The sequence below is a fragment of the Heterostelium album genome, assembly GCF_000004825.1.
Source record: "Heterostelium album PN500 unplaced genomic scaffold PPL_scaffold2, whole genome shotgun sequence".
NCBI classification, from domain to species: domain Eukaryota; phylum Evosea; class Eumycetozoa; order Acytosteliales; family Acytosteliaceae; genus Heterostelium; species Heterostelium album.
In genome coordinates this window covers 2,833,016-2,860,996 of record NW_008805064.1, presented here as the reverse complement: position 1 = coordinate 2,860,996, position 27,981 = coordinate 2,833,016, and the positions used below count along the sequence as shown (strand labels likewise).

Genomic DNA, 27,981 nt, shown 5'->3' with positions numbered 1-27,981 from the left:
TATAATAATAAACAAACTATTTATTTATTTATTTGTATCATTAGAAAATCTATATATTTTAATTTCCAAACAATAATTTAAGAAAACAATAAAATAATGGCAACAAGAGCTCCACCAAGACCACCAGTAGGTAAAGGACCTGCTCCACCAATGATGGGAATGAAACCACCAGCTCCACCACCTCCTCCAGCACCAGCGGCACCAGTTGCACCACCACCCAAATCATCAGAGAGAAATGCATTGCTAAACTCTATTCAAAAGGGCTCCAAATTAAAGAAAACAAAGACCAACGATAGATCAAGTCCATTACTGGCACCAGACAAGTCAGCTGGTGGCGGTGGTGCCGGTGGAATGCCACGTCCAGGTGGTGCTCCAATGGGAGGAATGCCACGTCCAGGAGGTGCAGGAGGACCCCCACCAATGGCTCTTCCAGGAATGGTAAATACTTATTAAACTCATACTACAGCGGAAATAATAAAATACTAACATCCAATCAATCATCATTTACTTTTCCACAGAAAAAACCAGCAGGACCACCAGCACCAATTAGCTCTGGACCACCAAAGCCAGTTGCTTTACCACCAAAATTACCTGCAAAAGTCGCTGCTCCACCACCCAAGTTACCACCAAAGATTGCTCCTGTACCAAAGAGATAAATAGTCATTAATAAACTATAAAAAAAAAAAAAAAATCTTCTCTTTTTCATTTTAAAATAAATTACAATATATCTAAATAAGCGCAAAAAAAAACAAAAAACAAACAATATTAAAAAAGATTAAATAAAGTAAAAAAGAATATTTAATATTAAATAAAATAAAAAATGTTTATTTATAATCATATTTTTAAAATTCTGATCAAAGGCAACTCAACAACATTGAAAAAAGCTTCACTATAAACTATTGAAGAGAAAAAGAAGATTAGTATTATTGAATGATTATTAAATAAAATTTAGTGGTATTTGTTAAGAAAAAGTTATAATATTGTTTAGGATCAGAAAATTTTAACCAATAACCATACGATTTTTGTCACCAGAATTGATGTAAGTTCAGGTCGTTGTATCATCATCAAAACAATATTTAACTATTCTACTAACTATAACCAACTATATATTGTGTAAACTTACAATTTAAAAAAAATATCAAATGCAATGCATCTATAAATTAGTAACCAAGACGAAATAATGAAAATGAATAGATACAAATCGATTATTTATGACAGATAGCAAGAGCAAAACGAAAGAAAAAAAAAAAAAAATCTGCTAAACTGAAACGAAAAAAAAAAAAAAATTATTTTTTAAAAAATTAGCAATCAACTACTACTGCCCGGGCATAATATATTCAAACAATTTATTATTTAAACAATTACAATATTTATTTGTTTGATAATAATCATAAAGTGATTATTGCTAAATTAATTTCTAAAGAAGAGCATGATATTGATATCTGTATAATTATTTAATTTATTCTGTGAGATTTATGATCCTCATATAGCGATGAAATACTGAGATTTGATTAAAAGTACAAATAAATAGTTTAATAATATTTGAATAACAATGATTATTGTTAGAAAACATTTGTAACGGAACCTCAGTGAAGAGATAATTATTGTTTTAGTTTGGTAGAGCTTACTTGTAACGTTTGAAGAAGGAGGACTTTTTTTTTTCAATAATTATTTTGTAAAAAAAATTATTTTTTTTTTGAATTTTTTTTTCATCGTTCTCGCTTAACTCATGCCACTTTCAAGTTTTTAATCTTTTTTTTTATTCTATCAATAGTTGTATATCCTCACCGGAGAAATTCTATACAGTTTCAGAGATGGTTAGCACAAAGAAACAAGTATGATTCGACACAATATGCAAATGTGTGATTGCTTATAAAATATCATATCAGTTAGATAGGTCATAATCAATATTTATAATTATATCTATATCTTAAAGATACCAATAATTCTATAAAATCAAATTTACAAATCATGATTGATTTGTTTTATTTATTTTTTAAGATTATCAGTGGTGGAGAGATAGTCAATTAGATTAATTATAATTTGATTAATTCCAATTATAATTGTTGGTATAATAATAATAATAATAGTTATAACATTTTATATATATCTATTTATTATTTGTTTTTTTATTTATTATTATTCGAATTTAATAAAAGTAACAATTTAACTAACTAGAGTTCTTTCGATTTTATAGAAGAAGTCCCAAGAAAACATCGGTGCCAAGTTGGCTCTCGTCATGAAGTCCGGTAAATCCCAACTCGGATACAAGTCAACCCTCAAGACTTTGAGATCTGGTAAGTCAAAGTTGATCCTCATCTCCAACAACTGCCCACCACTCAGACGTTCTGAAATCGAATACTACGCCATGTTGAGCAAGACCAACGTCCATCTCTTCAACGGTAACAACATTGATCTCGGTACTGGTTGCGGTAAGAAATTCAGAGTCTCAGTCATGAGCATCACCAACGAGGGTGACTCTGATATCCTCACTGCCTTCGCCAAGTAAATTTACTTTTTATCTAGATCTTTAGATATTAAATAAAAAATAACCATCTACAAAAAAACTATCTTTTATTTGACTTTTATTCTTAATTTGTTTAAATTAGTATTGTATTGTATTACTTATAATACCAACCAATATTGAAGAATATTGTTGTATTATTAGTCTTTTATAGTAGTAGTTACAAAACAAATAAAACTCTGATATTTATATATTTGTGTTTTGTTTTTTATTTATTTTCAAAAGTAAAGTTTTTAATCATGTTCGGACGATTGTAAGTTTGATCCTAATATTGGTGAATCTTGTTGAAGACTGAGTGGTTTTGATGTAAGTTTGTTGATGACTTCACCGAATTTTGTCCAATCGTCAACTTGTGGCGATGCGAATTGACTTGAGTCATAGAGTGAAAGTTGGCCACCAGAGTCACCAACGAGAAGACGTCTACCATCGGCAGACCATGAAAGACGATTGAGTGAACGAGATGATGTCTTGGCACGGAAGATCGGTGCTTCGGTCTCTTCGTTCAAGTCCCAGAGTGCAAGTTGTCCACTGCCGTCACCGGTTGCGAAAATCGATGGATTCACTGGCGACCAACGTGCATCGAATACGTAATCGGTGTAGTCTTCGAACGAGTAGATAGGTTGATCTGGCTTGCTCGATGACCACAAACGACATGTCCAATCGGTCGACGATGAAAGGAAGAGATTCGAGAACTCTGAGCTGTTACGTGAGGGTGGGTGGAAGTCGATTGAGGTGACCGGACCGTAATGTGCTTTGAAACGCTCGTTGACACCAGCTTTGGCACCGTGTGCTTGTGCTTGATAGATAACACCTTCCTCGGTACCGACGTAGAATGTGTTCATTTCGGTCTCGGGGAAGACGAGCGATGTCACGGCGATCGAGGTGGTGGTGGAGACAGTTGCGGTGTTGGCGCGAGAGTTGAGGTCGAGTGTTTCAATGGGTTGTGAGAGATTGTCCAGACTCCAACTGCATAGTTTACCATCGGTTGAGATCGATACTAAGCTGTTGGCGTTTGCCGAACCGACGACGGCCATGCTGTAGACGGGGTGGGTGTGTCCGACTGACGAGAGCGGTGTCCTCTGTACTGGTGTCGACTTGGAACGGGTGTCCCAAACAACGATCTGACCAGAGTATGTACCACCAACGATCAAAGTGGGATGATATCTCGAAAAGAAGGTTGTCATCACTGGCGACTGACAATTGAAAACGTATTCTGGTTTCTGGAAATAGTTATTTACAGTCCAAACGAGGACAACTCCATCTGGGTCGTGAGAACCTGCCTCATTTGCAGAGTATGATGTCACTACCAACTCTGGATGTTTAGGTGACCAATTGATATCGGTAACTGATCTATGTTTCGACCATCTTTCATCTTGTAATGTTCCAATCAATGTTAATTCTTTAGATGATGATTTACTCCTACAAAATAAGCGAATTTTCGATATTATTATCTTGGTATTAGAAGAAAATAGAAATAAAATAGTTATTGGCTTGTTTATATATATACATACTCTTCATCAGATTTAGTATAGTCAACTAAAATATCGATTGAATCATCAAGACAGAGTGCACGTTCAATTACTTTGGAGGTTCTGGAGAAGAACGATTTGAAAGAGTCAGACTCCAAGATGTTGCTCTTGTCGAGATCGTTCAACACTATAATTTCAGGTTCGTTTGACGATGAAGATTCCTCTGCAGCCTCTGGTATCGCTGTATCTGTTCCTTGATTCGAGGATTGCTGCTGCTGTTGTTGCATCTGTGATTGTGATTGTGTGAGGAATGAAGGTTGATATTTCAACTTTGATTTCGATGGAGTCGATTGCACTGATCTCGCAGCAATCTCCTCCTCTGTCAATGGTTCTGGATCAATAGTTTGAGTTCCCTTTGAATATTTTGGAATCTCCTTTGGTGGTAAATCGATATCTATAACCAATGATTGTACTGTTAAAACTGGTTTATATCTACAATTTTAAAGTTCGATTAGTTAGTTAGCACAACTAAGTAAGTTTGTTAAAAATTAGTGCATCCACCACACCAGACCAATATTACTTACTTCTTCTCATCAGCTGCAGGTGATTTAATGTCTTCTGGAACTTGTTGTGATTGCTCTGTTTGTGTTGGTGAAGTGGCGACTGGTGATGGTACCATTTGGTGAATGGAATCCATTAGACTGTCGAAATCCATTCCTTTGGAGGTTGGCGATGGTGATGCAGCTGCAGTGGTAGTTGGTGATGATAAAGATGATGGTTTCTGTCCCACATTTTTCTATAGCAATAGATATAAAAATAGTGTTATTTCATTATATTAACTAACTGAATGGCTGAATGTTTCGACAAATATAGAATAGATGATGTTAGTTAATGACGATGCTTACATTCTTTTCTTTATACTCTGCAATTCTCTTTTTCTTCTCTTCCAACTCCTTCTTTCTCTGATTTTTCATAGCTTCACTATCCATTTTTGTGATGTTCTCAAATATGTTTTTAATTAGTTTCTTTTTTTCGAAACCAATCAATCAACTAACCAATAGTCAAAGTCAAACAAATTCAATATTTCTTGTTATTATTTATACAGTTTATAAATACAATGATTAATATCTTTACTCTATTATCCACCACCTATACAATACAAAAATTAATTAATTAAATATATATTTTAATTTATGATATTGATATTGATTTCTATATAGAATAATATATATATAGTCAAAATAGTCTTTTTTAGATTGATACTTGGATAACCAATACAAAGCAATGATCATCACATGAAAAAAACAAAAATGAAAAATAAAAATAAAAATAAAAAAAATACAAAAAAAATTTTGAAGTGTTTATCATAATGAAAAATGGAGGGTAACCAGCTTTTTAAAGAATGATTGTTATGTATTATTATTGATTTTATTTATTTATTTATTTTAGAAGAGTTGGTTGGTTTGGTTCATGTTCTATAATTACATTGGCAATAGCATAGTCAGTGTCGTGTGATATCGAAATGTGTATATCGGTTACATTCAGCTGCTTCGACAGATCCAAAGAGTTTTCGATTAGATCGACGTACGGAGATCCATCGCTATTCGAAAGTATACGTATATTTTGAAAGTTTAGTTTTGCTCTTTCAATTCCTTTGAATGCTTTATAAACTGATTCTTTTGCTGCCCATCTTAATGGATTAAAATAAAAAATATATTAATTAATATTGATCATATGAAATGTATAATCAATTATTAGATGAGTTAAGTAAATATAGCAAATAGCATACCTTCCAGCTAAATATTGTAAAGCATTCTGTTGACTTTGTAATTTCAATTCTTTGAATTTCTCTATTTCCACAGGATGAAATGCTCTCTTTAAAAATCGTTCATTCTCTGAGTTCACAGTGAACCTAGATATTTTAACAATATCATTTCCTATACCTAATATCTTTATACATCTATTTGACATTATTATATAATATATATCTACAAATACAATCTAAACGATTTCTTAAAATTTTAATAATATTTTGTTTTTTTTTTTTTTTTGTAATTCATGTTTTCATGTTTTAAAAGAAAGAAGTTCATTGTTGTTGGTGGATAGATAAAGATAAAGATATAATAATGGATTCAATTACAAGTTTAATGAATGAAGATGATGATAATAGTTTATTGGTTATAGTGGCAGATTTCAATATATATTCATGGGGTCAGAGAGCGCAGACAGTCCAAAGCGAAGGAAGAGACGGTCGTAGATTCCCATTGATTACACTGCCCACTTTTATTGAGAACTTATTGGTATTCATCAATGCCTATCTCATGTTGAATCAAGAGAATCAAATAGCACTGATATCTTCTGTCATTGGAGAGAGTTACTTTGTATATCCACCACAACCACAACAAGCACTCACCGATCATCGTTGTATATCAGAACAAATACAATCATCATTGGAAAGAATCAATACTATATGTTTAGAGAGTATGTTTTTATTGCTTATCGTATAATTGTTGTTCAGCAACTACAACAACAACAACAACAACAACAATATGAATTATCTAATCTTTAACACTAACACTATTATTATTTTTATCATTCATAAAACAAAAAAGATTTAGATAAAAGAAGTGAAGAACAACAACAACAAGATTGTACATCTTCATTCTCTGCTGCAATGTCATTGGCATTATGTTGTAAGTAATCAACAACAATACCTTGGTTATTTTAATAAAGTATTAATAGTTTAATGCATAATAGATATAAATAGAATAAAGAAAGAGTTTCCAAGTTTAAGAGCTAGAATTCTTGTATTTAATTTGTCACCGGATGTGTCGACACAGTATATACCGGTTATGAATTGTATTTTCTCAGCACAGAAACAATCGATTCCAGTGGACAGTTGTGTTTTATCAACAACAGACTCTACCTTTTTACAACAAGCATCTCATCTCACCAATGGAATATATTTAAAACCTCAAAGACAAGAGAATCTATCACAATACCTATTAGTATGTTAACATTGAAGAATGGTTAATCATAGTCAATTGATAGCAATCCAATTAATCTAATCATGATTTCTATTTATAGTCAACATTTTTAGTAGATTCATTCTCAAGAAAGTATTTAAGTGTTCCTACTTTGAAGACAGTTGATTTTAGAGCATCTTGTTTCTGTCATAAGAAGATTGTTGATATTGGTTTTGTTTGTTCTGTTTGTTTATCAAGTAATTATTATTATTATTATTATTATTATTGATATCACATTAATATTAAATCATTAAAAATACTGACACACTTTAACTTCTTTTAAAAACCACTGTAGTTTTTTGTAAACACTCCTCTTCTTGTTCAACTTGCGGGTATGTTATTTACTTAATAATGATTGTTACTATAATTTTTAGTGCCCAATGATGATACTAACTAACTAACTAATACCATTTTAAATGATTGAATCATTTTAGCACAAAGTTTGCATTGAAATATGATCTCTCTAAAATTACAAATGCATCAGCAACAACTTCAGCTACGACCACGACCACTACTACAACCACTTCTTCTACAAATTCGAATTAAGATACCAGTGGTAATAAAGTAGTAGTACTACTAATTTATAATTTGTAATACGGTTTAGATTGGATGCTAAGTAAAGCAAACATTGATTGGAGCTTGAGTAACACCTCATCCTATTTTTTTTGTTGAATTTCTTTTGATAATACACGATTCATGGTATGATTATTGTATAAGTCACCTCATATTCAAAACAACAACAACAACAGCAACCACTACTAAAAAGAAGTAATGGTGGATATCATGCAACTTTATAAAATAAGAAGATAAGATAACGATTGAGATGTATATAAAGATAAAGTAAAGATTTTGTGTTAGTGGGTTTTTTAAGGATGAACAAACTGTAAATAGTCTAATTTATAACTTCCCCACGCACACACCACACATATATATAAGTATTTTGTATATGTCTGTAAAAGGTAATCACTTGTTTAATGTGGTATCACTCAACTACAATCTTTTCAAATTTAAAAGTAGTGTGGTTTGGAACTAACAATCAATAAAAAAACCACACACACACATATATATATATTAAGATTGACTTAAGGTAAGGTAATTAATAACAAACATACATATAGACATTCAAAAAGATTGAATCTTAAATTTAGATTTGCTTTTGTTAAAGTAGATAGTTGCCTGTGATTTTGTTCAAAGAGGAACATTCAAAAACTTACAAATTATTGTTTTCAATATCAATGATCCACACCTAAACAACACACTTGATCAATCACCAATTTTCAGTCAATATAAAAGGGAAGTGTGGTGGTGTTGCTGTTGTTCGAACTTAAAATATTTATTGGTGGGGAAGGGTAAGTGGAACAGAACGGGGTTTATTTACATTACACCTAAGAGTGATTGTGTGAGATACGAGGTGTGGAGTTTATATATCTGATCAAGGATTTGTTATTTGTTTAATAAGAATTTCAATAGTACTGATGAAAGTTATTTCCTTCAATACAATTTTGAGTGAATGAAATGTTAATGAGGATGGAGCAATCAAAGAGTAGTTGTGATGTGTATACCATTGATACCCTCAGATAACTATTATAAATTATAATAAACCCAATGGTTTAATTAAAATATTAATTGGTGGTACTGTTAATGGTAACAACGAGCATGTGAATTCTGTATAGAACAACATCTCTATATATTTTATAGGTCAAAATGATAAATTAAATTCTTATAATGCCAAACAAAAACATATAAATTGGCTTCAGATTATCAGTTTTTATCATCATTTTCTTCTAAAACATCCTCTCTAAATATTAAAAATAAGAATATTCTTTTTTTAAATTACAACAAAGTTTATAAGATATATATCAATCTTGAAATCAGATTTTTTAAATAGATCCAATATTCCATTTATAAATATCTTTAAAAATTTCCAAACTATTTAAATAGAATAACAAAATCAATTTTTTTCAATATACTCTATCAAAATGACTTTATTAAGTATGTATCTAAAGATTTAAATTTCTCTAACTAAGTTGCTAACTATTTATTTTTCATTATTTCTCTAGATTCTCTTACTAAACTCGGTTCTGTTTCATTTTCATCTCAGTCCAATTTTTCTTTGAAAAATAATGACCAAATTTCCAGTGGAATTAGTAACCAAACTACAATTCAAACAAATAACGATGTGACTCGTAGATCTCTAATCTTCCCAAGCTGGTATCCATGGGGTGATATTTAAACTAATAGAATATAATTTTTCAAACAACTCGCGATGATTCAATAAATGTATATACTTTTAAAATATTATTTAATTATTTATTTGTTTTGGGTCAAAGTGGTACATAAAGTCTTAATTTTAGTGGCAACTGCCTCATCCAATTTCTTATGTTGTAAATCAAACTGGAACATTTGGAGAATCATTGGAGTATATGGTGAAATCTATTTTTTTAAAAAACAAGGAAAAGAGTTAATAAAAGAAATAAAAGCAAAATAATCATTTTTTTCTTTACTTACAATATTGTATTGTGTTGAATATAATAAATTAATGGTATTGAAAACAGCTTCGATCTCTTCCAAATCACTCTTGATTGGCAATTTGGTAAACAAGTTCTTTAAGATATCAGCAACTGGCAGTGAATGAGATTGTGCCTGAACCAAACGGCAGACACAACCGATGGCGTTATCGATGACAACTGGCTCATATTCGTCGCTATTCAAGATTGGGAAAACACCTTCCAAAACGGCAATGGCGTGCTCCTTCTTGGCGGAAACACATCTGATTGCCAAGATACCCAAGAGGAAACAACTTACTCTCTTGACTTGAGATGAATCGTCCTTCAATCCGCTGATACCGACCTGGAAGAGTTTGTCCATGATGTTACTGCAGTCGGTCTCCATAACCTTTATGATCTCGGCGACGGTACCAATGACACAGGCACGAATCGAATGGTGAGTGGATGCTTTGGTCAACTTGAAAAGATGTGGAAGTGAATTCTCGAGGAAAGTCTTGAATTTTGGACCGGAAACTGTGGCGATTTCAATCATACACTCTGACGCGTAGTGGAGCAATTGGTAGTCGGGATCGTCGTCGTCGTCTTCGTTGAGGTCATCCTCTTGACGATCGTCTTCCTCGTCTTCTTCGTCGCTATCATCGTGAGTGTCACCACTGGTGGCAGTCTGGCAGTAGAGATTACCCATGACCACTTGGAGGACGGCTCCACCGACAGCTTCCAAGTAGGGAGCAATAGCACCTGGACCAATCAAAGCAATGATATCGGCAATGCAACCAAATGTACGTGATACAACACTCTTGCTTGTGTCGTAGGAGAGCACCTGTGCGAATACCTGGAATGAGAATTGCAAAAGTGTTTTGAGTTGTTCAGAGACTGGTGCTCCAAAGTCACCTTTGACCCATTTTGTGGCTGGCGGGAATACTTCGTTTACCGCTTGGATAAGCGATTGAATGGCGATCATGGTTTCGAAACGGACATCCTCGTGGAAGTAGCTGGCGAGTGCTTCGATATTTACGATCACTGCTTCGGTGTATGGAATGAAGAGCTTGGGGACCGACTGGGCAATGACACCAATGGTGTGAATTGCAGCACACTTCTCATCGAGGAACGATGTTCTGACGCTAAGACTTACATTGTCGTCGTCTTCCTCATCACCACTCTCTTCGTCGTTGTCGATTCCACTGATTTGATCTTCGCTGTGCTTGGTTCTCTGGACACCATCGTCTGAAATTGCGGAATCCATCAACTGCTTGATAATTGGCTGGATATAAGCTTGCATCTCCTCACCGAAATGCTCAACCAATTTACCATAGAACTCAAAAGTGTACTCATTGACCTCGGAATTATGCAAAGTTTCAACACCATCGTGTGCAGCAGCCATGAGATCTGGAATGAGTGGACGGAACTTCTCCTTTGGAACAGCCTTGGCCATGGATCCAACACACTCGAACGCATTGGCACGGAGAGAGAGCAAGTTTGGCTCCTTGGTGATCAAGAGATCACGAATAGTACTCAAGACACTGTCGAAATATGGAGCAAAGTCAGACTCTGATGCGAGTGCAACAGCACAGATTGCAGACAGCGCAAACTCTTTCACCTGGATATTGTTACGTTGCAGGAGAGTACCCATCTTGGACATTACACTATCGATAATTGGCACGATTTGTTCACGCTCCAAATTGACGATAAAGTTTTCGAGTGCATAGCAACAACGAAGGATGAAAGCATCGTCTGGATCATCGAGTGACTTGAAAACCAATGGGAAGATCTGGTTGGAGTAACGGTAGAACTCTGGGTGAATGTTCTCAGAGAGACGAGCAACGGCAACACATGCATTCTGACGAACGATCTTGTCTTGCTGGCCGAGCGAGTGGAGAATCAACTGAGCGATCAACTCGATGTTGTCACGCATATCCTCTGCGCAACCATAGGAGAGTTGTTGAATGATCAATGGGAGTGCAACCTGTTTGGTCATATCGTTGGATTGAGCAAACTCCTTCAACACTGGCACCAATGGATGGAATATATATCTGGCGCTGAACGATTCACCGCAATATCTCAAAGCGATACCTGCAGTCTGATACAAGTAGTTATCGTCCAAATCATCGGAATTTCCTTCACTTCCCAAAATAATAATCAAAACCTGAAGAATTGGTTCCAACAACTTGTTTCTCTTTAAAATCTTTCCTTTACTAAAAATATATAACGAAATAAATATTAATATATAAATTGTTTGATAATCAAAAACAAGTTAGTTATTCGATACACTACAATTCAATCATGGTTCTAAGGAATTCCAAAGCAGAAGTACGAATGGAAGAATCGATGTTTACATTGGCAGCAACTTCAATAGAGAATTGAACAACTGCTGGAAGTTGTTGGAAAACAGCTGGTGATTGCTAGAAAATATTAATGAATGTTTACCAAGTTAGTTTTCCATTGAACGGCTAATTGACTGACTGTTTGAACACCTTACACTTTCAGCTAGATCATCGAATACCTCGAACGATGTAATAACATCATCTTCCATTTCATTCTCAATGGAGCTCTTTAAGACTTGTAACATTCTTGGGATGAGTTGGATGAGTTGACGAATGGTGTCGGTTTCACCGCTGAGTGCAATCATTGCACTGCCGACGGCACGCAATGCAGCCGATCTCACCTTGGCAACTTGATCGCCAAGTCCGAGGTTGAGGGCATTGACCAACTTGGTTGCGTTCTTTGCAATGGTGATTCTGTCGTTTTGGAGCAGTGTTTCGATGGTGTACATCTGGAACTCACGATCCAACGGGTTCTGTGACTCACTCAGACCAAAGAGGAACGGTGTGAATGTTTTCCATTCTCCGAGTGGCAACTCGACACGTGCAATGATAATCATGACTTCAGCAATCGATTTCTTCAAGAGACCGTCGGTCTCCTTCAAGAACAAGTCGATAAACATAGGTTTGATAGTATCACGATCCTTCGATGACAACTTGGTCCAGTGTACAACCAACTTCTTTCTCAACAAAACTGCTGCCAAATGTTTGATCTATTAGATAGAGGAGTATATAATATTCTAATATTAATATTTCTTGCTCAGACTTTTTTAGTTGTTTGTTTGTTTGTTTGTAAAAACAATTATTGTTAATTGTTGATCGCTGAACAATACAATACCTCTCTGTATGGTGAAGATTGAATAAAGTGAATGAGAATCAAAGATGCCGATGGTTTCTTGAGGATTCTGTTCATGTTGTTGGTTGCTCTCTGAACAACCTCTGTATTTGGTTCCAAGAAACCTCTAAGATTGAGCTCTACCTCTGCTATTTCATTGGTTGCCATTTTTTGATTCTATCTATCTATATTGATCTACTATAGATTAAAATGTAGCTAGTGGAAAAAGTAATCAAAGATAAATTAACAACAAATAAAACAAACAATCAAAAATCAATCCTTTTTTTTACCTCTTTAAAAACTTTGAAAAAAAATTGGAAAAAACGAGCGAAAATTAATTTTTTTATTTATTTTATTTTTATTTTATTTGTAAAAAAAAAAAAAAAAATTTGTGAAGTTATACTCTAATTAACTTGATATTTTAATTAAATATTATACTAAAGTTTCTTCTGCCTGTTGTTGTTGTTGTTGTTGTTGAACAATAAAACAATAAATTAATTTAATTATTGAAATTTTAATGAAATTAAATTGAACTTTCAAATTTAAAAGTTAGACAGACTAACTAACGAACCGTTAAAAACATTCATTTCAAATATTTAATTACTTTCAATTTTTAGTTTTAATGATTATTTGTTTTGTTTTGTTTTTGTTTTTGTTTTTGTTTTTTTAAGAAAAGATTAGATAAGACTAGATAAGATTAGATTATAACATTAGATTAGATTATAACATTAGATAAGAAGAAAAGATATCAAAAGATGAAAAAGAAAGAAGAATCAACAAATTTTGAAAAAGAAACAATCATTAATAATACATCAAAGACAAAGGTGTGTTACTTTCATGATCACGATATTGGCAACTATTTCTATGGAATATATCATCCTATGAAACCACATAGACTTTGTCTCACCAACAGTCTCGTTCTAAACTATGGTCTACATAAAAAGATGGATGTTTACAAAGCAAGAAGAGCAGACAAACAAGATCTTTTAAAATTTCATTCACCTGAATACATTGATTTCTTGGAGAGGTAAAATAAAACACCATGGTGATAACATAATGAACAAAAAAAAACACATTGATAATCATACTAATAGATTCTAAATATACTTTAGAGTTACACCTGGAACTTTAAATGATTATAAAGATGCTGTTAAACAATTTCACATTGGTGAAGATTGTCCTGTTTTTCCGGGGCTCTATGACTATTGTCAGGTTTATACCGGTGGATCTATTGAGGGTGCAATCAAACTCAATCACAAGATGTACGATATCGCTATCAATTGGAGTGGTGGATTGCATCACGCACGAAAAGACGAAGCATCTGGATTCTGCTATATCAATGACATCGTACTTGGCATCATTGAACTTCTCAAATACCATCCTCGTGTATTGTACATAGATATCGATATTCATCACGGTGACGGTGTACAGGAAGCATTCTACCTTACCGACCGTGTCATGACCGTAAGCTTTCACAAGTATGGCAACGACTTCTTCCCTGGCACCGGTGACTGGGATGAAATCGGTGTGCGCAAAGGTAAACAATACTCTGTCAACGTACCACTTCGTGATGGTATAGACGATAGAAGTTATCAAAGTATATTCAAACCTGTTATACAAGTAAGTAGTACTAGTAATAATCCAAATATACACAAGCAACAAACAAGCTAACTAACTAACTAACTAATATAATGAATGTATTAAATAGGGTGTAATGGACTATTATAAACCATCGGCCGTTGTGCTGCAATGTGGTGCTGATTCATTGAGATTCGATAGACTGGGATGTTTCAATTTGACATTCAAAGGTCATGCAGAGTGTGTAAAGTTTGTAAAGAGTTTTGGATTGCCTACTATGGTGTTGGGTGGCGGTGGCTATACCGTGCGTAATGTCGCACGTTGCTGGACCTACGAAACGTCCGTACTGTTGGACACAGAGATCAAAAATGAACTTCCATTCAATGATTACATTCAATTCTACAGTCCCGACTTCCAGCTTCACCCAGACTACTCTGGAATACCATACCGCTATCAGAACCTCAACAACAAGCAATACCTCGAGAATCTCAAGAGTAAAATACTCGAGAATCTGCGTGTCTTGCAATGGGCACCAAGCGTTCAAATTCAAGATATCCCTCCTGATGTTATGAACATCGAAGAAGATGAAGATAGTGTAAGTAATATAAATATTTATATTTTTTATTTTTATTTTGTGTTTTGTCAAAATTTGCTATGACACCACTTAAAAGATCATTTAGTTTGTTATTTATTCTCTTGTTCGCACCATCATCATTTTATCATCGCGGGTGCGTGTTGTCTGCTTGGTATCAAACAGCTCATCCCTCAGCTGACAATAAGTTTATACTTATTAGTCGACTAACATGTTTGGTCAAACCTTTCGCTCAGTCAAAAAAAAAAAACAACACCACTCCACAAACACCACTCATTTATTAATGAGGTCTGATCTTCCAACCACTCACCACACTTTAAAAGTCATTCGTTCACACATTCCATTTGTTCTTGTCGAAAAAGCTCTTGCAAAGTATATCTACTTTTTTTGTAAAAAAAAAATAGCATAATGTTTTTATTTTCGTTGTGATTTCTTTTTTTTTTTTTTTTTTTTTTTTTTTTTTAATATAGATGATATTATTGGTTAATTCAAATAAGTACACACTTTTTTTTTTTAACGGTAAAAAAATATAATTAATAACTAGCTAGTTAACTATTAAATTAAAATATTATATTGTTTATGTGAAAATATATTTTAATTTAATCTTCTGGGTTACAATTTTTGTTTGTTGTTTAAACACTTTCACCTTTCGTATTTGTATGATGGTTTGTAGTGTGTAACACCGGGACAACCTTCCCAAGATTTGCAGGTTAGGAATCCAAAACAAAAACAAAAAATATCTTGCAATATAAAATATCAAATCATTTGTCACTTGCAAATTTCCAAAGATTTATCATAATGTAATCAATTCTTTGCACAATATCAATATGATGATCAATTTCATTTGCTATAAATTCCAGATTTAAGAGGATCAGACACCCGATTTGCATGCACTTCATTTTAAAAAAAGTTAAAAACATCACCTCGTGTTAATATTGGTATTATTTTCTTTTTGTGGCTCGTTTGTTGGTAGCTCACCATCAGCGTATGGTCTGACATCCAAACAATAGTTGTTTTAGGATAGAATTCAATCACTAACGCGACTTTTGATTTTTTTTTTCTTATTTATTTCACCATCAAACAGTTCGACCCTGACAAGCGTAAACCAGCCAAATTCAACTCATTTAGAAATGAAGAGTATGAGAGTAGCGACGAAGAGGACTAGTACTGACAATAGTTGGCTTGCCGTGTGTGTTGTTTTTGCTTCATCTTTGAATTCTGATTGGTGAACAAAGCAAAACAGTTTTTGGTGTTCGACCAAAAATAACCAAACAATCTATTAAAGTTTTTTTTCTTTATCAGTTTGGTTTTGATAAAAGCGATCTCACACGCAAAACAAGATTAATTAATTGGGTATCCTCACCACCAAATTGACGAAAATAAACCAAAAAAATAAAAAATTGAAAACCAAAAAAACTTTTTTTTTTTTTTTTTGTTGTTTTGCAAAAAATATAGTCGATTTAGCTCGACATGCGAGAACATATTTTATATGACCCGTAGGTGACACTCTATGGAAGTCACCCACCAAATATTGATTCAATCAAAAGCACCAATTAGATTTTTTTAGTTTTTCAAAGTCTTTCCAAAAAAAAAGTGTGTGTTTTTATCTTTTTTAATATATTTTTAATCAAGTATCCAAAGACATCATCACATGATCAAACCAATAATACTTACCAGTACACTGACCAAAACTTATTTTTAATCGCAAATCACTCCAAAACTTCTATCTGCTCCCCAATCCTATTATCTGTGTTTATTAATACAACCAAACCAAATTTCACTCAATCAATTAAACAATCAAAACAATCAATCAATCAAATAAAATCTTTTCGTAATTAAATAATTTTTATTAAAAGACAACAACTTCACTTTTATACTTTATTAATAATAGCATCGCTGCTTTTTACTAAATTTTTAATTTATTGTAATACCATTTAAATAATAATAATCATAATTATATAATTATATTTTTATACCTCCCTATATCCTTATATTATTATTCACACCTCTCCAAAAAAATCAATCAATATAATTTTTATATATCAAACTGATTATATATATCATCACATCTTTGTTTCTCAAAAAAATTCAAATATCAAATAACCAATATAACTAAATTGGTAGACAGTTGTAACAACAACAATAGTCGCCCTTTAAATAACCACAAGAATCATTGATCTCTCCATACAATCCCAACTTCAACACACGAATAACTTCAAACCCTAACACTCTATTTTCATTTTATTACATTTTTTCTCTACCACTACACACAAAAATAACACCATAACTGATCAACCTGTGTTATATCAAATCGATCATTGCTCACTTCTACAAATAAATTATAACAACAAAAAACTTTATTTATAAACCAATTTAGTTTACATTTTTTTTACATTTATAGTCTGTTACCTTCAATTATTATTGTTAGTTATAACATTATAATCCAAATCAGTATTGTCTCTAGCAGATTTATGTATTAGAATCTTTTTTTTTTTTTAAAAAAATAAATTTTAATATTACTTTTGTATCAATAATCAGTCACTTCACAGACTCCAATCATTTATAATTATAAAATATATTTTAGTTTCAAAACTAAGATTATTTCTTAATTATCCATTCTTATATATTGTAACACCACAAAATAATAGTACTAGTATTATTATTTGTATTTCATTTCTCTGAAAAGAAAACTATTCCAAAATAACCTTAAAAATGAATAGTATTAAACTTGTAGTTCTTGGTTCTGGATGTGTCGGTAAGAGTTCTCTTACCATTCGTTATGTCCACAATGAATTCATTGATAAGGTAAATATTATTAATTAAAAAAAAAAAAAAAAAAATTTTTTAAAATTCTTTTTATTAACATTATTTTATTTTTTATTTAGTATGACCCAACCATTGAAGATATGTACCGAAAAGTCGTTGAGCTCAACGGTGATCATTTCATGTTGGAGATCATGGACACTGCCGGAACTGAAACTTTCTTAGCCATGAGAGACTTGTATATTAGAAATGGACAGGCATTCATGCTCGTCTACAGTATTACCTCAAGAACTAGCTTCCAAGAGCTCGAACAGGTCAAAGACCAAATTCTTAGAGTCAAAGACGTTACCGTTGCCAAGTTGCCTATTATTGTCGTTGGAAACAAATCCGACTTGGAACCAGAACGTCAAGTAAGCTCACAAGAAGGTGAGAATCTTTCCAGTAAATGGGGTATCCAATTCCTCGAGACCAGTGCAAAGACCAACATGAACATCACCGCCGCTTTCGAGCACTTGGTTGCCCAGGTACAAAAGAAAACACTCGGATCAAAGAGAAAGGATAGAAAGAGAATCAATTTTTGTCAACTCCTGTAGGAAAATCAAATATCACAAAATATTTATTTTCTTCCAACTCCTGCTTCACCATCTTCTATTCTTGGAAGATATCAACTAACCTTTTATCGATTCGACTTGAGTTACAGTTCTCCACCAGTTTGAAGACAACTCATTTTAAACCTTTTTTTTTTTTTTTCAATTATTACCAATCATATAAGGAACTCGATCATGTTCCCCGGCCAACAATATATATAGAATAAATTCATTCATCACACCAACAATAACAACTCATTCGATCACTACCACCAGCACCACAATTATAAAAAAATATAAAAATAAAAAATATTTATTTATCCTTTCATTAAAATATTTGAACTTGGTTGTGTCTTTTTGAGATGTAAGATGTTCAATCTCGTTTAGTAGGGATGTTCCAATTCACAAACAAAAACTAAGATATTTCAATTTAAAGGTTACATAATAGATATCATAATCATACAAATTCAAATAAAGATGGTCATTCAAATCCAAATAAGATACAATCATGATAGATATTTTTTTGTTTGAAAATGTAACAATTCTTGTGTCTGGTTTTGGGAAAAACTTTTTACAAACAAAAAAATTCTCATAACTTATACAATCTCTCACAGAATCTAAAAAAAAAGAGGAGGATTGTAAGTGAGCCCTCATTTTCATTTTTTTGATCAAAAATAGATATTTTTTTTTTTTTTGAGGATGTTTTTTACTTTTTTTTGGTAAAAATAAATTTAACCATCGAGATCATCAAAAATTATTGTTCCAATTGGTTAAGAAACGAATTTCATACCCCACCTGATGGTTTAAGTGACTGCTGGCAGCTATGATGATTTAATAAAAATTGTATGCTTCGATTTAGTGTTATCTCCCAACATCATTGTCATTACAAGATGAAAAATATCACCCATATTGTTGATGGGGATTTTATGCAAATTAATGTTTCAACATTAATTCAAATGAAAATTAAAGACTAACATTTTAGTGTGGTAGGGTTGTTCTGCAGTTTTACTGATCCAGCAAGGATATTTTATTCCGATGAATTAAATCTAAATGTTTTTGAAAATAAAGAGTTTAGTTTCTATTGTTTTTTGGATTAGTGTGCCTGTTTGATTGTATTCCACTCAACCCAATCAAATCAAATCAAATCAAATCATTCATTCATTTTCTGATTGTTTTTATTTGATTTCTTTCTTTTTTTGTACTATTAGATATATCTTTATATACTACTTAAACTATTTAACTATTAAATATAAAAAAATATATATATATTTTTTTTTTCAAAAGTTTATCTATAAAAACTTGTAGCAATAAATATAATATTTATATATACAAATTCAATCAGTTTTCCAATATCAATATTATAATTTATTATTTATTTAGAAAAAACAAAAAGTAAAAAATGAGTTATATGTTTGAATTGTTTGATATTGTGGCTGGTGCAAGAAGAGCTAGCAGAGCGCAGAGTATAGACCAAAGACAACATTTGGAAAATCCGACACACAATGAAACCAATACAGATGGAGGTCCTATGCCAACTACAGATATTTCAGACAATGATCCAACTAATTCAGATAGCAGCAGTTCCACCGATGGACACTCTGATACAGAGGTTGGCAACGAAGATGGAATGATCACAATTTCACATCCAAAAAGAGAAAAGAAAACACATCACCCAATAATCAATAATAATAATAAACCACCTCGATTAAACCTTACAGCCATTAATAATAGCGTCAATAGTAATAATAATAGTAACAGTAGTCTTGGCTCAAATACATCACCGAGAAATGCAGCCGTTTTGGATTCACCAATTGAAAACAAATCTACAACATCACCAAGAACACCGAAATCACCAAGAACTTTTTCTATTCATGCCGGAGACATTGAACTGGATATAGTAGTTGGATCGAAGGACAAAGATGGAGCCGACGAGACACCAACACCAGGCGAGCTCAAAGACGACGAACTGGGACATTCCAAAGAGTTTAAAGTTAAAGAGTCCTATTTCCAATGGAAATATCTAAAGGGAGCACTAGGTTACCATGCATTCCATTTGTTGATAGTTGCAATTGTCACACTGGTTTGTTGTCTATATATCTCATTCTATGTCACTTTTGGTAGTCACTATATAAATGTTCCTTACGAAGAATGGCCACTCTGGTCCAAGGTTTCTTGGGTCATAACTGGTATTGTCAATGAACAGTTTCTTCACAGTATGGGATTCGCGATTATTCGATCTCAATATGGACACAAGCTGACAAAGTGCCTCATTCCCTACCATGTTGTGATCGCTCTGCTTTCGGCTGCTTTCGAGATTTACAGTAGAGTCACACGTCTCCAAGGCTCGGTGCTTTACATCCCCAAGTACATGCTTGCACTAGCAGATATCATTTTAATTTCATATTTATTTGGATATAAAGTTCTAAAGAAGAAATTCTTTGTCCTGTGGTTCAGTTTACCGTTTTTATTTATGGCAGTCTTTTTAATTATATACGACTATTCCTTGCTGCCATTTTTCCTCAAGAAGTCGACTACCGAAATTACCAGATCGGTCATTCGTATTCTTATACATCCAGCAATCACTGCTGTTTGCCTTTTGGTATCTAGATTCTGTGCAAACATGATCAAAGACTATGACATCCCACCACGCAGTATCCTTTCACTCACACTCATTCCAATTGTGTTCAACACATTCTATGGTAGATTCTTTGGAAACAGTATGGGTACTTTACTTGGTGTAACTATATCCTCACTTGTATTATCCTTTACAGATCTTTTCTGGAAATGTTCACTTAGAGCTCGTGATTCATTTATTGTAAAATATTTGTAAGTAATAATAATTAATAATATTATATCTTTATTAATATTAACATTTTTTTTCTATTATTATTTAATTTTAATTTTACAGATGCAGATGTTCAAAGAATGCATCTGTTATTATGAAGCATAATCTACCAATTTATGCTGAATATCAATCTTTTGATTTAATTTTCGAAATAAGTTGTAAGTTTATACTTTTAACATTATATCTATTATCAATTTATTAATTATTGTTTTTTTATTTATCTTTTAGCTAATTTCATATCAACATTTTTAATTATAACTTATTATTTGGTATATTCACCCTCGGAGCTAGATATTGGCTTCCAATTTAAAGTAATGGCAATTCAATTGGCATTCTCACTAGGAACTGAAATCGTTGTATCATATGTATCATTATCATACCTGAAACTACCTATTATAATACCATGGTCAAAGAGACCACCAGGATTCTTATTTATTATTAATTTCAGTTTCCTGGTAGGATTATCATATACAACTATTAGAATTATTTCTTTATTAGGTGGAAAATGGATCATCTTGAAATAATCTAAACAAAAACTAAAATAAAATATAATAATACTTAGAATAATAATCTTAATAGAAAATAAACATAAATTATTTATATATATAAATATTGTTTTCAAAAATATTAAGTATCTATAATAAACAGACACTCTGAAGATTGAGGGTATTTAGAAAATAAACCAAAAATAAAAACACTATCTATAAAAGTTTATTGGATCTTTGGATTTAAATGATCTTGTTTGAATTTGTTTGTTATCTAAATATTCCTGTTTGATTAAAGCAGAGTTTATAAAGCTGTGTTGTCTTCTATTTTTGTTTTCCAATGTAAAGTGTCGGTGTTTGATTGAAAGTGATCGAATCGATTGAAATTTAACATCTTCTAAATAACCAAAGACACCGTTGATCGATGAAACCAGTTTATCGTAGTTATTGTCACTATAGAAAAGCGAGTCCATAGGTGATTCCTCGATTTCTAAATTGAGTGTTTTGAACTTGGTGGTAACCCTCCGGAGTAACACGGCTAGGTACGAAACCTTTGGCAGTACCAACGTCAACTCCTCGAAGAGAGAGTAGTGCTCTATGAATTGACCGAGATGAAACGGCATGTGAAGATTATATTGACTAGCGGCTTTGAGGAACACCGTCAGTTTTCGCGATGATCCAAACTTAAAGAGTGCAGAGCCGTCAGAGAATGAATTTTCAACAAACAGCGTGGCGTTGGTAACACATGCCAAATCGGACATCTCTACATTATCCAGAATACTATCGTTATTATAAATGAATTGAATTGTATTTGCTTTCAGTTTGTTATTGCCTATGATCGATTGAATAAATTGTAAGCCAATGGTATAATGAGATTGCAATGACGGTGATACCGTAATGAAATCAAATGATACCAATGATTTATTGGAAAATACAAGTTGATATAGTAGTTCTATATTGTAGGTTGGTTGATTTGTAGTGGTGTTTGGTTCATAATTATTATAGGAGTGTTGATGATAGTCTTGGAATCTAATGTGTTTGAGATTGGTTATTTCTGAATAATCTGCTGGTAGCATTTCGGCAGTCTCCAAGAAGACGAGAGTAAATAAAAGTAAGTTGTTTAGGCATTGGCGTTTGAATTGGCTAGGAATGTATTGTATTTCTGTTGAGCACAAATAAAGAGGAGGACTTTTATATAGACAAAACTGTGAGCCAATCGATATACCTGAGTAGATGTCCATAGGAATTGGATGGTTCGATAGGATATTCGAACAAACCATATGAAACTGTTTACAAACACTACCAAGTGATACTTTCCACTGACTACTTAATGTTTTATCTTTAAATAATATCTCCAAAATATATTGTAATAGTAGATTTGAAATGGTTGGTGATTTATTATTGTTATTGTTATAGCAATTATAGTTATTATTATTCATTATTAAAGATTCAAATGAAGGAATATATTTAAATAGAGAATGATAGTCACCATGTTTTTGTATGTTTAGGGTGAGTGGTGAATTGATGATGTAGTTGTGAAGTGAATTCCATGTGGGAGTATCTTTGATCGATTGTAAGAGGTGCTCAACACTTGTTAGGTGATCTTTATCATATCTATACAGTGAATGATAGGTCTGATAAATTAATATTATATATTGTAGCTTCTTTTCATTGCTTTTGTTATTGATCACATAATCAAGCACTTTACTTGATTCATTGAAATAGAGTTCTGGAGTTAATTTATATTGATTAAATAAATTACCAATTTCATAACTGTTATTATTACTATTATTATTATTATTACTACAAATATAATTAGTAGTTTGATCGACGTTCATAATAAATTTTTATTTTTAAACAATTTTTATTTTTGTGTTGCTATTCAGAGAGAATCAGAATGGTGTGCGACAAAAACCGATCGGTTTTTTTTTTTTTTTGATCGCCCAACTATACACTTTTTTTAGTAGAATTGTTTTGGAAAAAGAATTTTATTAAATAAAACAGAAATTAAATATAAAAAACCTCAAAAAAAAAAAATTAATTTTTTATAGAAGTTAACTTTTATTGGTAACGAATGTGTCGAATGAAACAAGAAAAATAGAAATATTAAAAGATTATTCTGAAATTCAAGTTCGACCAAAACCATCTAAGAAATCGAAAATATAGAGATTTTTAATAAATATCTCTTTTTGATTTTTTTTTTTTAATTTTTTTTCCGTGTTTATGATTTCTTAAACCAGATGTTTGTTTGGAAGTCATTCGTCATCTTGATTTATAATTTCTAAATCAATTATATATATAAATCTAGATAGATTCAGATTAATAAATAAATGTATAAATCAAAAGCTTTATTTTTAATTGTTTTTATTGTTTTCAATCTAATAGTTGTGAAATCTGACATTGAAGCTTCTGAACGTATGATAGATATTAAATAGATATGTAAGATTTCACTTAAACTAAAGTATTTGATTTTCTTTAGTTTATTGTTTAAGATGGTTCATTCAACAGTTTGGCTTAGATTGGAGTCTAACTTCTGCCGATTGCACACAAATAAGTTCAAATCCTGAAAGAATAAAGTGTATAAGAGACGCCGATCAAGTTGATCATATATCTTCATTGTTTGTATTTTCGGTTGAAAAGAAATTACTTTCTTTTTTAAAATCTAATCTAATCATTGAACCAATTTGATAGATCAATTCCCCAGAAAGTGAAAGATGGTAGTCAACCCAATCCCATAGAAAAAATAGTTTTTCCCTATTTAACAACTTTTTTAATCAGTACTACCTACTCTTACAATTCAACTTATGATCTACTTCAGCTCATAGATCAATCAGAGAACGTAAATCTCAACAGCATTTCTCTTTCATTTATCTCCTTTAGCGATTATATTAGTATATTTCCTGTAAATTTGAACCATCTTACATCTTTGTAAGTATATAAATATAATCTATTTTAATATATATCTATTAAACAATATTTTTTCCTTATAGATCTTTAAGTTTTAATTTTTTTAAATCAGATCTTACCAGTTCTATATTTAAACCACCAATGGCAAGAGTAATTCTAAACGAAAATACATTTGGGTCTGGTACTTTTAAGATTAAAAATGATGGTAGCACTTTTGATTCTATGGATTTCCTGTATGTTTTTTTCTGGTATCAATTACAAGTGATTTATTAACTATCTAATTTATCTCTTTTAGATTTATAAGATTGTATAATCTTGGATTAAATAGCTTGGACTTTAATGCAGCTCAATGGCCTGTTCTTAAAACTTTGTATGTTCAATTAGACATCAATAGTATATTTATAAACTTATTAATAATAATTTAAATTATAATTTTATAGATCAACCGACCAAAAACTACCATATACTCTTAATATAGCTTCCAATTCAATAGAAAATTTGTAGGTTTTTTAGTAAAAACTAAGAAAAAAAAAATGTATTAATACTTAATGTTTTAGATCTGTTGTAAATGCTAATTTAAACTTGGGACCTTTACCTAAATTATTTGAATTGTTTGTATCTTTTTTACCTATAGGATTGTAGTACTATTTATTAACAATACTAATTTAAAAATATCACACGCTTAAAGACATATAACTGGTTCAACATTTTCTCCGTCAGATCTAAGTGGTTTTCCAAGTTTAACAAATTTGTATTTATTTTTATTTAATTTTTATAAATATATATTCTACTTACTTATTAACTTCACTCTTTTTCAAATGAAATATAGATATTTACTTTCACCGAATAATACAATATCCAATGGAGCCAATTTTAAAAATATGTAAGTTAATTCAAAAACAATAATTATTTTTACTTTAAATGATATCTTTGTTAACAATAATATTAGAATTTTAGATCAATATCCACTTTCACCTGCACCACCAGCAAAATGGTTTGCGCCAAATTTTTCATTGTAATTATTATAAATCGAAAGCAAAAATATAGATAGGGAACTAATATTGTGTTTTTATAAGATCAATGAAAAATTCATTTTTTGAAGGTGATACTGTTGACTATGGATCTCGTACTCCAAACTTATTGAGTTACAAAAACAATACCAAGTTAGGCACTGTGCTTTTCGATTCCAATTGTTATTCTTTCTATAATTCTGATTGTAATTTAACATCACCATATGTTCCAGATTGTTTCTATTGCTATTGGGAGATGTATCTTTCAAGTCTTCCACCAAATACCAATCCACCACCAGCGGGATTTCATTGTAGTAGGTTTCAAACATAAATTCTATCAACCTACATGTATACATACTAAATAATTAATTAATTCTTTTTTTGTTAATTATAGATTTTACTGTTGATAAAAGTTTATACTATGTTCCAAGTGATTTAAGTAAATATAATAGCTAGTTTAATAATCATTTAGGATCAATATTAACCAAAATAATCAATTAAAAAGGTTTGAAATCCATTCTTATCAGTGGAAATAATATAGGATTAGGATATGATGCAAAAAATCTAAGTGTCAATATTCCAAACAAGTTGTTAACGTAAGTATTAATATTAATAATAATAATCAAAGAAAAAAGTAATCTAATATATCTATATTTCTAAAGATATCGTCTACCTAGTAGCCAAGGAAAAGCAACTTTACAATTTTCACCAGAATCAGTTCATAGATTTGACATAGTATGGGGAGTTGAACGTATATATCTTTTAATATGATTCTATATTTTTTTGTTATTTATGTAATTAATATATATTTATTATTTTTTATAGCTAAAATTCAAAGAGCTGGATATTTATATGTAGATGAAACTTATTGTGAATTTTATATTTCAGGAAGATTCAATATGTATTCTAATTTTACAGTTCAAGTATATAACCAAACTTGTAATAATGTCCAAGTCAACAGTACAACTATTACTTGTAACATGCCAATTGCCAAAGCAAATTACTATAACATTACCGTGGATGACACTATAACCAACTTGTTCATTGATACCGGTATATATGTACCACCAGAACAAAATAATTGTGGTGTTAATGATCAATGTAATGGCAAAGGTGCATGTATCAATAAATTCTGTCAGTGTTTTACTGGTTATAGTGGATTCCTTTGTGACTCTGCAGTGCAAGGAGGAGGTGTCATCGTCAATCCATCACCAACATCACCAGAACCGACCATCATCGTAGAAGATAAGATTAAGTTCAAGTTTGACATTGCTTCCATTCAAGAAATAGATTCAGATTCATCAATAGTCAATGAAGTATTCACCTCGAAATGGAATTCAACAACTATTACTATCGATACACTTACAACGTATAACTATTATATAACAGTAAATTCAACATCGACATCGATAAATGCAACGATTGAGCAATCAACAAAAGATAGAGTGGTTGAATTTGGAGGTTATCCAACAACCTATGCTGCAGGTTCACTTAAGCTGACGATAAAGATTAACAATTGGAGTTATAAAGACAAGTTGAATCATCTTCGAGTTATCATGACAACAACCATTGAGAATACCAAAGATGATTGCGACTCAGATACGATTGCCGATGGTCAAGATATCAATGATATCAATTACTTGAAGGTGATGATGAATGACAAGACATTCTATGGTAGATTCCTTCCATATTCAGTGGTTGACAATGGTAGAGTCGTCAAAGTCAACAATCAATTGATCAACACAACAGTTTCTACCGGTCAGTCATTTATTGGAATATCATTGCCCCTATTGTCTTGAATGTATTATCGATCCTGATTTTTCAGTTTTGGTCAACACCGATCGATCTGGTGACTCTAGATGTAGATCAGAATCAAGAAAATGGTTAATTCCAACCATCGTTGTAGTCGTAGTTGTTGGTTCTCTGGCAATATTAATCACATTATTTTTAACTCTTAGAAGAAAATTTAAATATATGGGAATGCACATAAAAGATGTCATATCAAAAAAAAACAAAAAAGAAATGGTCGAATTAGAATAAATCAAATGATATTTTTAGACACACAATTCACTTAAATTTATTTTTGTTTTTTTTTTTTTTTTTTTCTGTAGGCATATCCAAACAAAGCAGATAGAGAGTTCGATTCAATATTTAAATATGAAAGAAGTAGCTTTATTTATTACAATAGTTTTTATGTATACCTATGAGTCAATATAATTGATCATCTTTATATTGTAACCTGGTTCACCACACCTCATAGGCAACATTCATACCAAAAGGTTAATTCCATTCGTTGTAGCCTTAGTTGTGTTCTCTAACAATATTAATCACATTATTCTTAACACTTAGCAGAAGACTTAAATAAATAGGAATGTCAAAAAGAAACAAAAGAAAAAGAAGTAGAATGAGAATAAATCAAATGATATTTTTAATCACAACACAATTAGATTTGATTTTTTTTTTTAAGTTCCAAAAAATCCAAGAAGAAAAACAAGATCTTTAGATTTGACTATTAATCACACTTAAAAAAAGTTT

General features: G+C 31.6%; 11 protein-coding genes across 11 annotated transcripts; 7 read left to right on the top strand and 4 right to left on the bottom strand.

Moving 5' to 3' along the window:
• Positions 1-96: 96 nt before the first annotated feature.
• On the top strand, positions 97-1,332 carry wipA (WH2 domain-containing protein; the record flags this gene model as incomplete). Its single annotated transcript, XM_020573398.1, has 4 exons — positions 97-438; positions 519-641; positions 989-1,039; positions 1,306-1,332. 4 exons carry the CDS (start codon positions 97-99, stop codon positions 1,330-1,332), a joined length of 543 nt encoding a protein of 180 aa, XP_020437515.1.
• A 220-nt stretch (positions 1,333-1,552) lies between these two features.
• Positions 1,553-2,545, top strand: rpl30 (S60 ribosomal protein L30; the record flags this gene model as incomplete). Its single annotated transcript, XM_020573397.1, has 4 exons — positions 1,553-1,575; positions 1,775-1,835; positions 2,198-2,505; positions 2,527-2,545. 4 exons carry the CDS (start codon positions 1,553-1,555, stop codon positions 2,543-2,545), a joined length of 411 nt encoding a protein of 136 aa, XP_020437514.1.
• A 212-nt stretch (positions 2,546-2,757) lies between these two features.
• Positions 2,758-4,982, bottom strand: dicA (cytoplasmic dynein intermediate chain; the record flags this gene model as incomplete). Its single annotated transcript, XM_020573396.1, has 4 exons — positions 2,758-3,943; positions 4,036-4,485; positions 4,578-4,789; positions 4,899-4,982. The coding sequence occupies 4 exons, from the start codon at positions 4,980-4,982 to the stop codon at positions 2,758-2,760; spliced, it is 1,932 nt and encodes a 643-aa protein (XP_020437513.1).
• A 202-nt stretch (positions 4,983-5,184) lies between these two features.
• On the bottom strand, positions 5,185-5,964 carry PPL_02406 (holo-ACP synthase; the record flags this gene model as incomplete). Its single annotated transcript, XM_020573395.1, has 3 exons — positions 5,185-5,205; positions 5,479-5,683; positions 5,783-5,964. The coding sequence occupies 3 exons, from the start codon at positions 5,962-5,964 to the stop codon at positions 5,185-5,187; spliced, it is 408 nt and encodes a 135-aa protein (XP_020437512.1).
• Positions 5,965-6,119: 155 nt separating this feature from the next.
• gtf2h3 (general transcription factor IIH) lies at positions 6,120-7,565 on the top strand (the record flags this gene model as incomplete). The annotated part of the gene is made up of 5 exons (XM_020573394.1): positions 6,120-6,474; positions 6,606-6,686; positions 6,751-7,001; positions 7,081-7,112; positions 7,454-7,565. The coding sequence occupies 5 exons, from the start codon at positions 6,120-6,122 to the stop codon at positions 7,563-7,565; spliced, it is 831 nt and encodes a 276-aa protein (XP_020437511.1).
• Positions 7,566-9,329: 1,764 nt separating this feature from the next.
• Positions 9,330-12,847, bottom strand: ipo4 (importin 4; the record flags this gene model as incomplete). Its single annotated transcript, XM_020573393.1, has 5 exons — positions 9,330-9,452; positions 9,528-11,646; positions 11,798-11,925; positions 12,003-12,557; positions 12,683-12,847. The coding sequence occupies 5 exons, from the start codon at positions 12,845-12,847 to the stop codon at positions 9,330-9,332; spliced, it is 3,090 nt and encodes a 1,029-aa protein (XP_020437510.1).
• A 587-nt stretch (positions 12,848-13,434) lies between these two features.
• Positions 13,435-15,336, top strand: PPL_02403 (histone deacetylase family protein; the record flags this gene model as incomplete). The annotated part of the gene is made up of 4 exons (XM_020573392.1): positions 13,435-13,706; positions 13,792-14,299; positions 14,388-14,856; positions 15,320-15,336. The coding sequence occupies 4 exons, from the start codon at positions 13,435-13,437 to the stop codon at positions 15,334-15,336; spliced, it is 1,266 nt and encodes a 421-aa protein (XP_020437509.1).
• Positions 15,337-17,561: 2,225 nt separating this feature from the next.
• Positions 17,562-18,711, top strand: PPL_02402 (Ras family protein; the record flags this gene model as incomplete). Its single annotated transcript, XM_020573391.1, has 3 exons — positions 17,562-17,654; positions 17,735-18,201; positions 18,636-18,711. The coding sequence occupies 3 exons, from the start codon at positions 17,562-17,564 to the stop codon at positions 18,709-18,711; spliced, it is 636 nt and encodes a 211-aa protein (XP_020437508.1).
• Positions 18,712-19,598: 887 nt separating this feature from the next.
• On the top strand, positions 19,599-21,563 carry PPL_02401 (uncharacterized protein; the record flags this gene model as incomplete). Its single annotated transcript, XM_020573390.1, has 4 exons — positions 19,599-21,025; positions 21,108-21,202; positions 21,273-21,409; positions 21,543-21,563. 4 exons carry the CDS (start codon positions 19,599-19,601, stop codon positions 21,561-21,563), a joined length of 1,680 nt encoding a protein of 559 aa, XP_020437507.1.
• A 178-nt stretch (positions 21,564-21,741) lies between these two features.
• Positions 21,742-23,367, bottom strand: PPL_02400 (uncharacterized protein; the record flags this gene model as incomplete). The annotated part of the gene is made up of 1 exon (XM_020573389.1): positions 21,742-23,367. One exon carries the CDS (start codon positions 23,365-23,367, stop codon positions 21,742-21,744), a length of 1,626 nt encoding a protein of 541 aa, XP_020437506.1.
• A 492-nt stretch (positions 23,368-23,859) lies between these two features.
• PPL_02399 (uncharacterized protein) lies at positions 23,860-27,972 on the top strand (the record flags this gene model as incomplete). Its single annotated transcript, XM_020573388.1, has 16 exons — positions 23,860-23,944; positions 24,009-24,147; positions 24,308-24,457; positions 24,520-24,669; positions 24,732-24,806; positions 24,877-24,936; positions 25,386-25,451; positions 25,513-25,760; positions 25,841-25,885; positions 25,952-26,042; positions 26,109-26,197; positions 26,272-26,565; positions 26,626-27,204; positions 27,272-27,360; positions 27,558-27,612; positions 27,914-27,972. The coding sequence occupies 16 exons, from the start codon at positions 23,860-23,862 to the stop codon at positions 27,970-27,972; spliced, it is 2,274 nt and encodes a 757-aa protein (XP_020437505.1).
• Between the last annotated feature and the right edge of the window lie 9 nt (positions 27,973-27,981).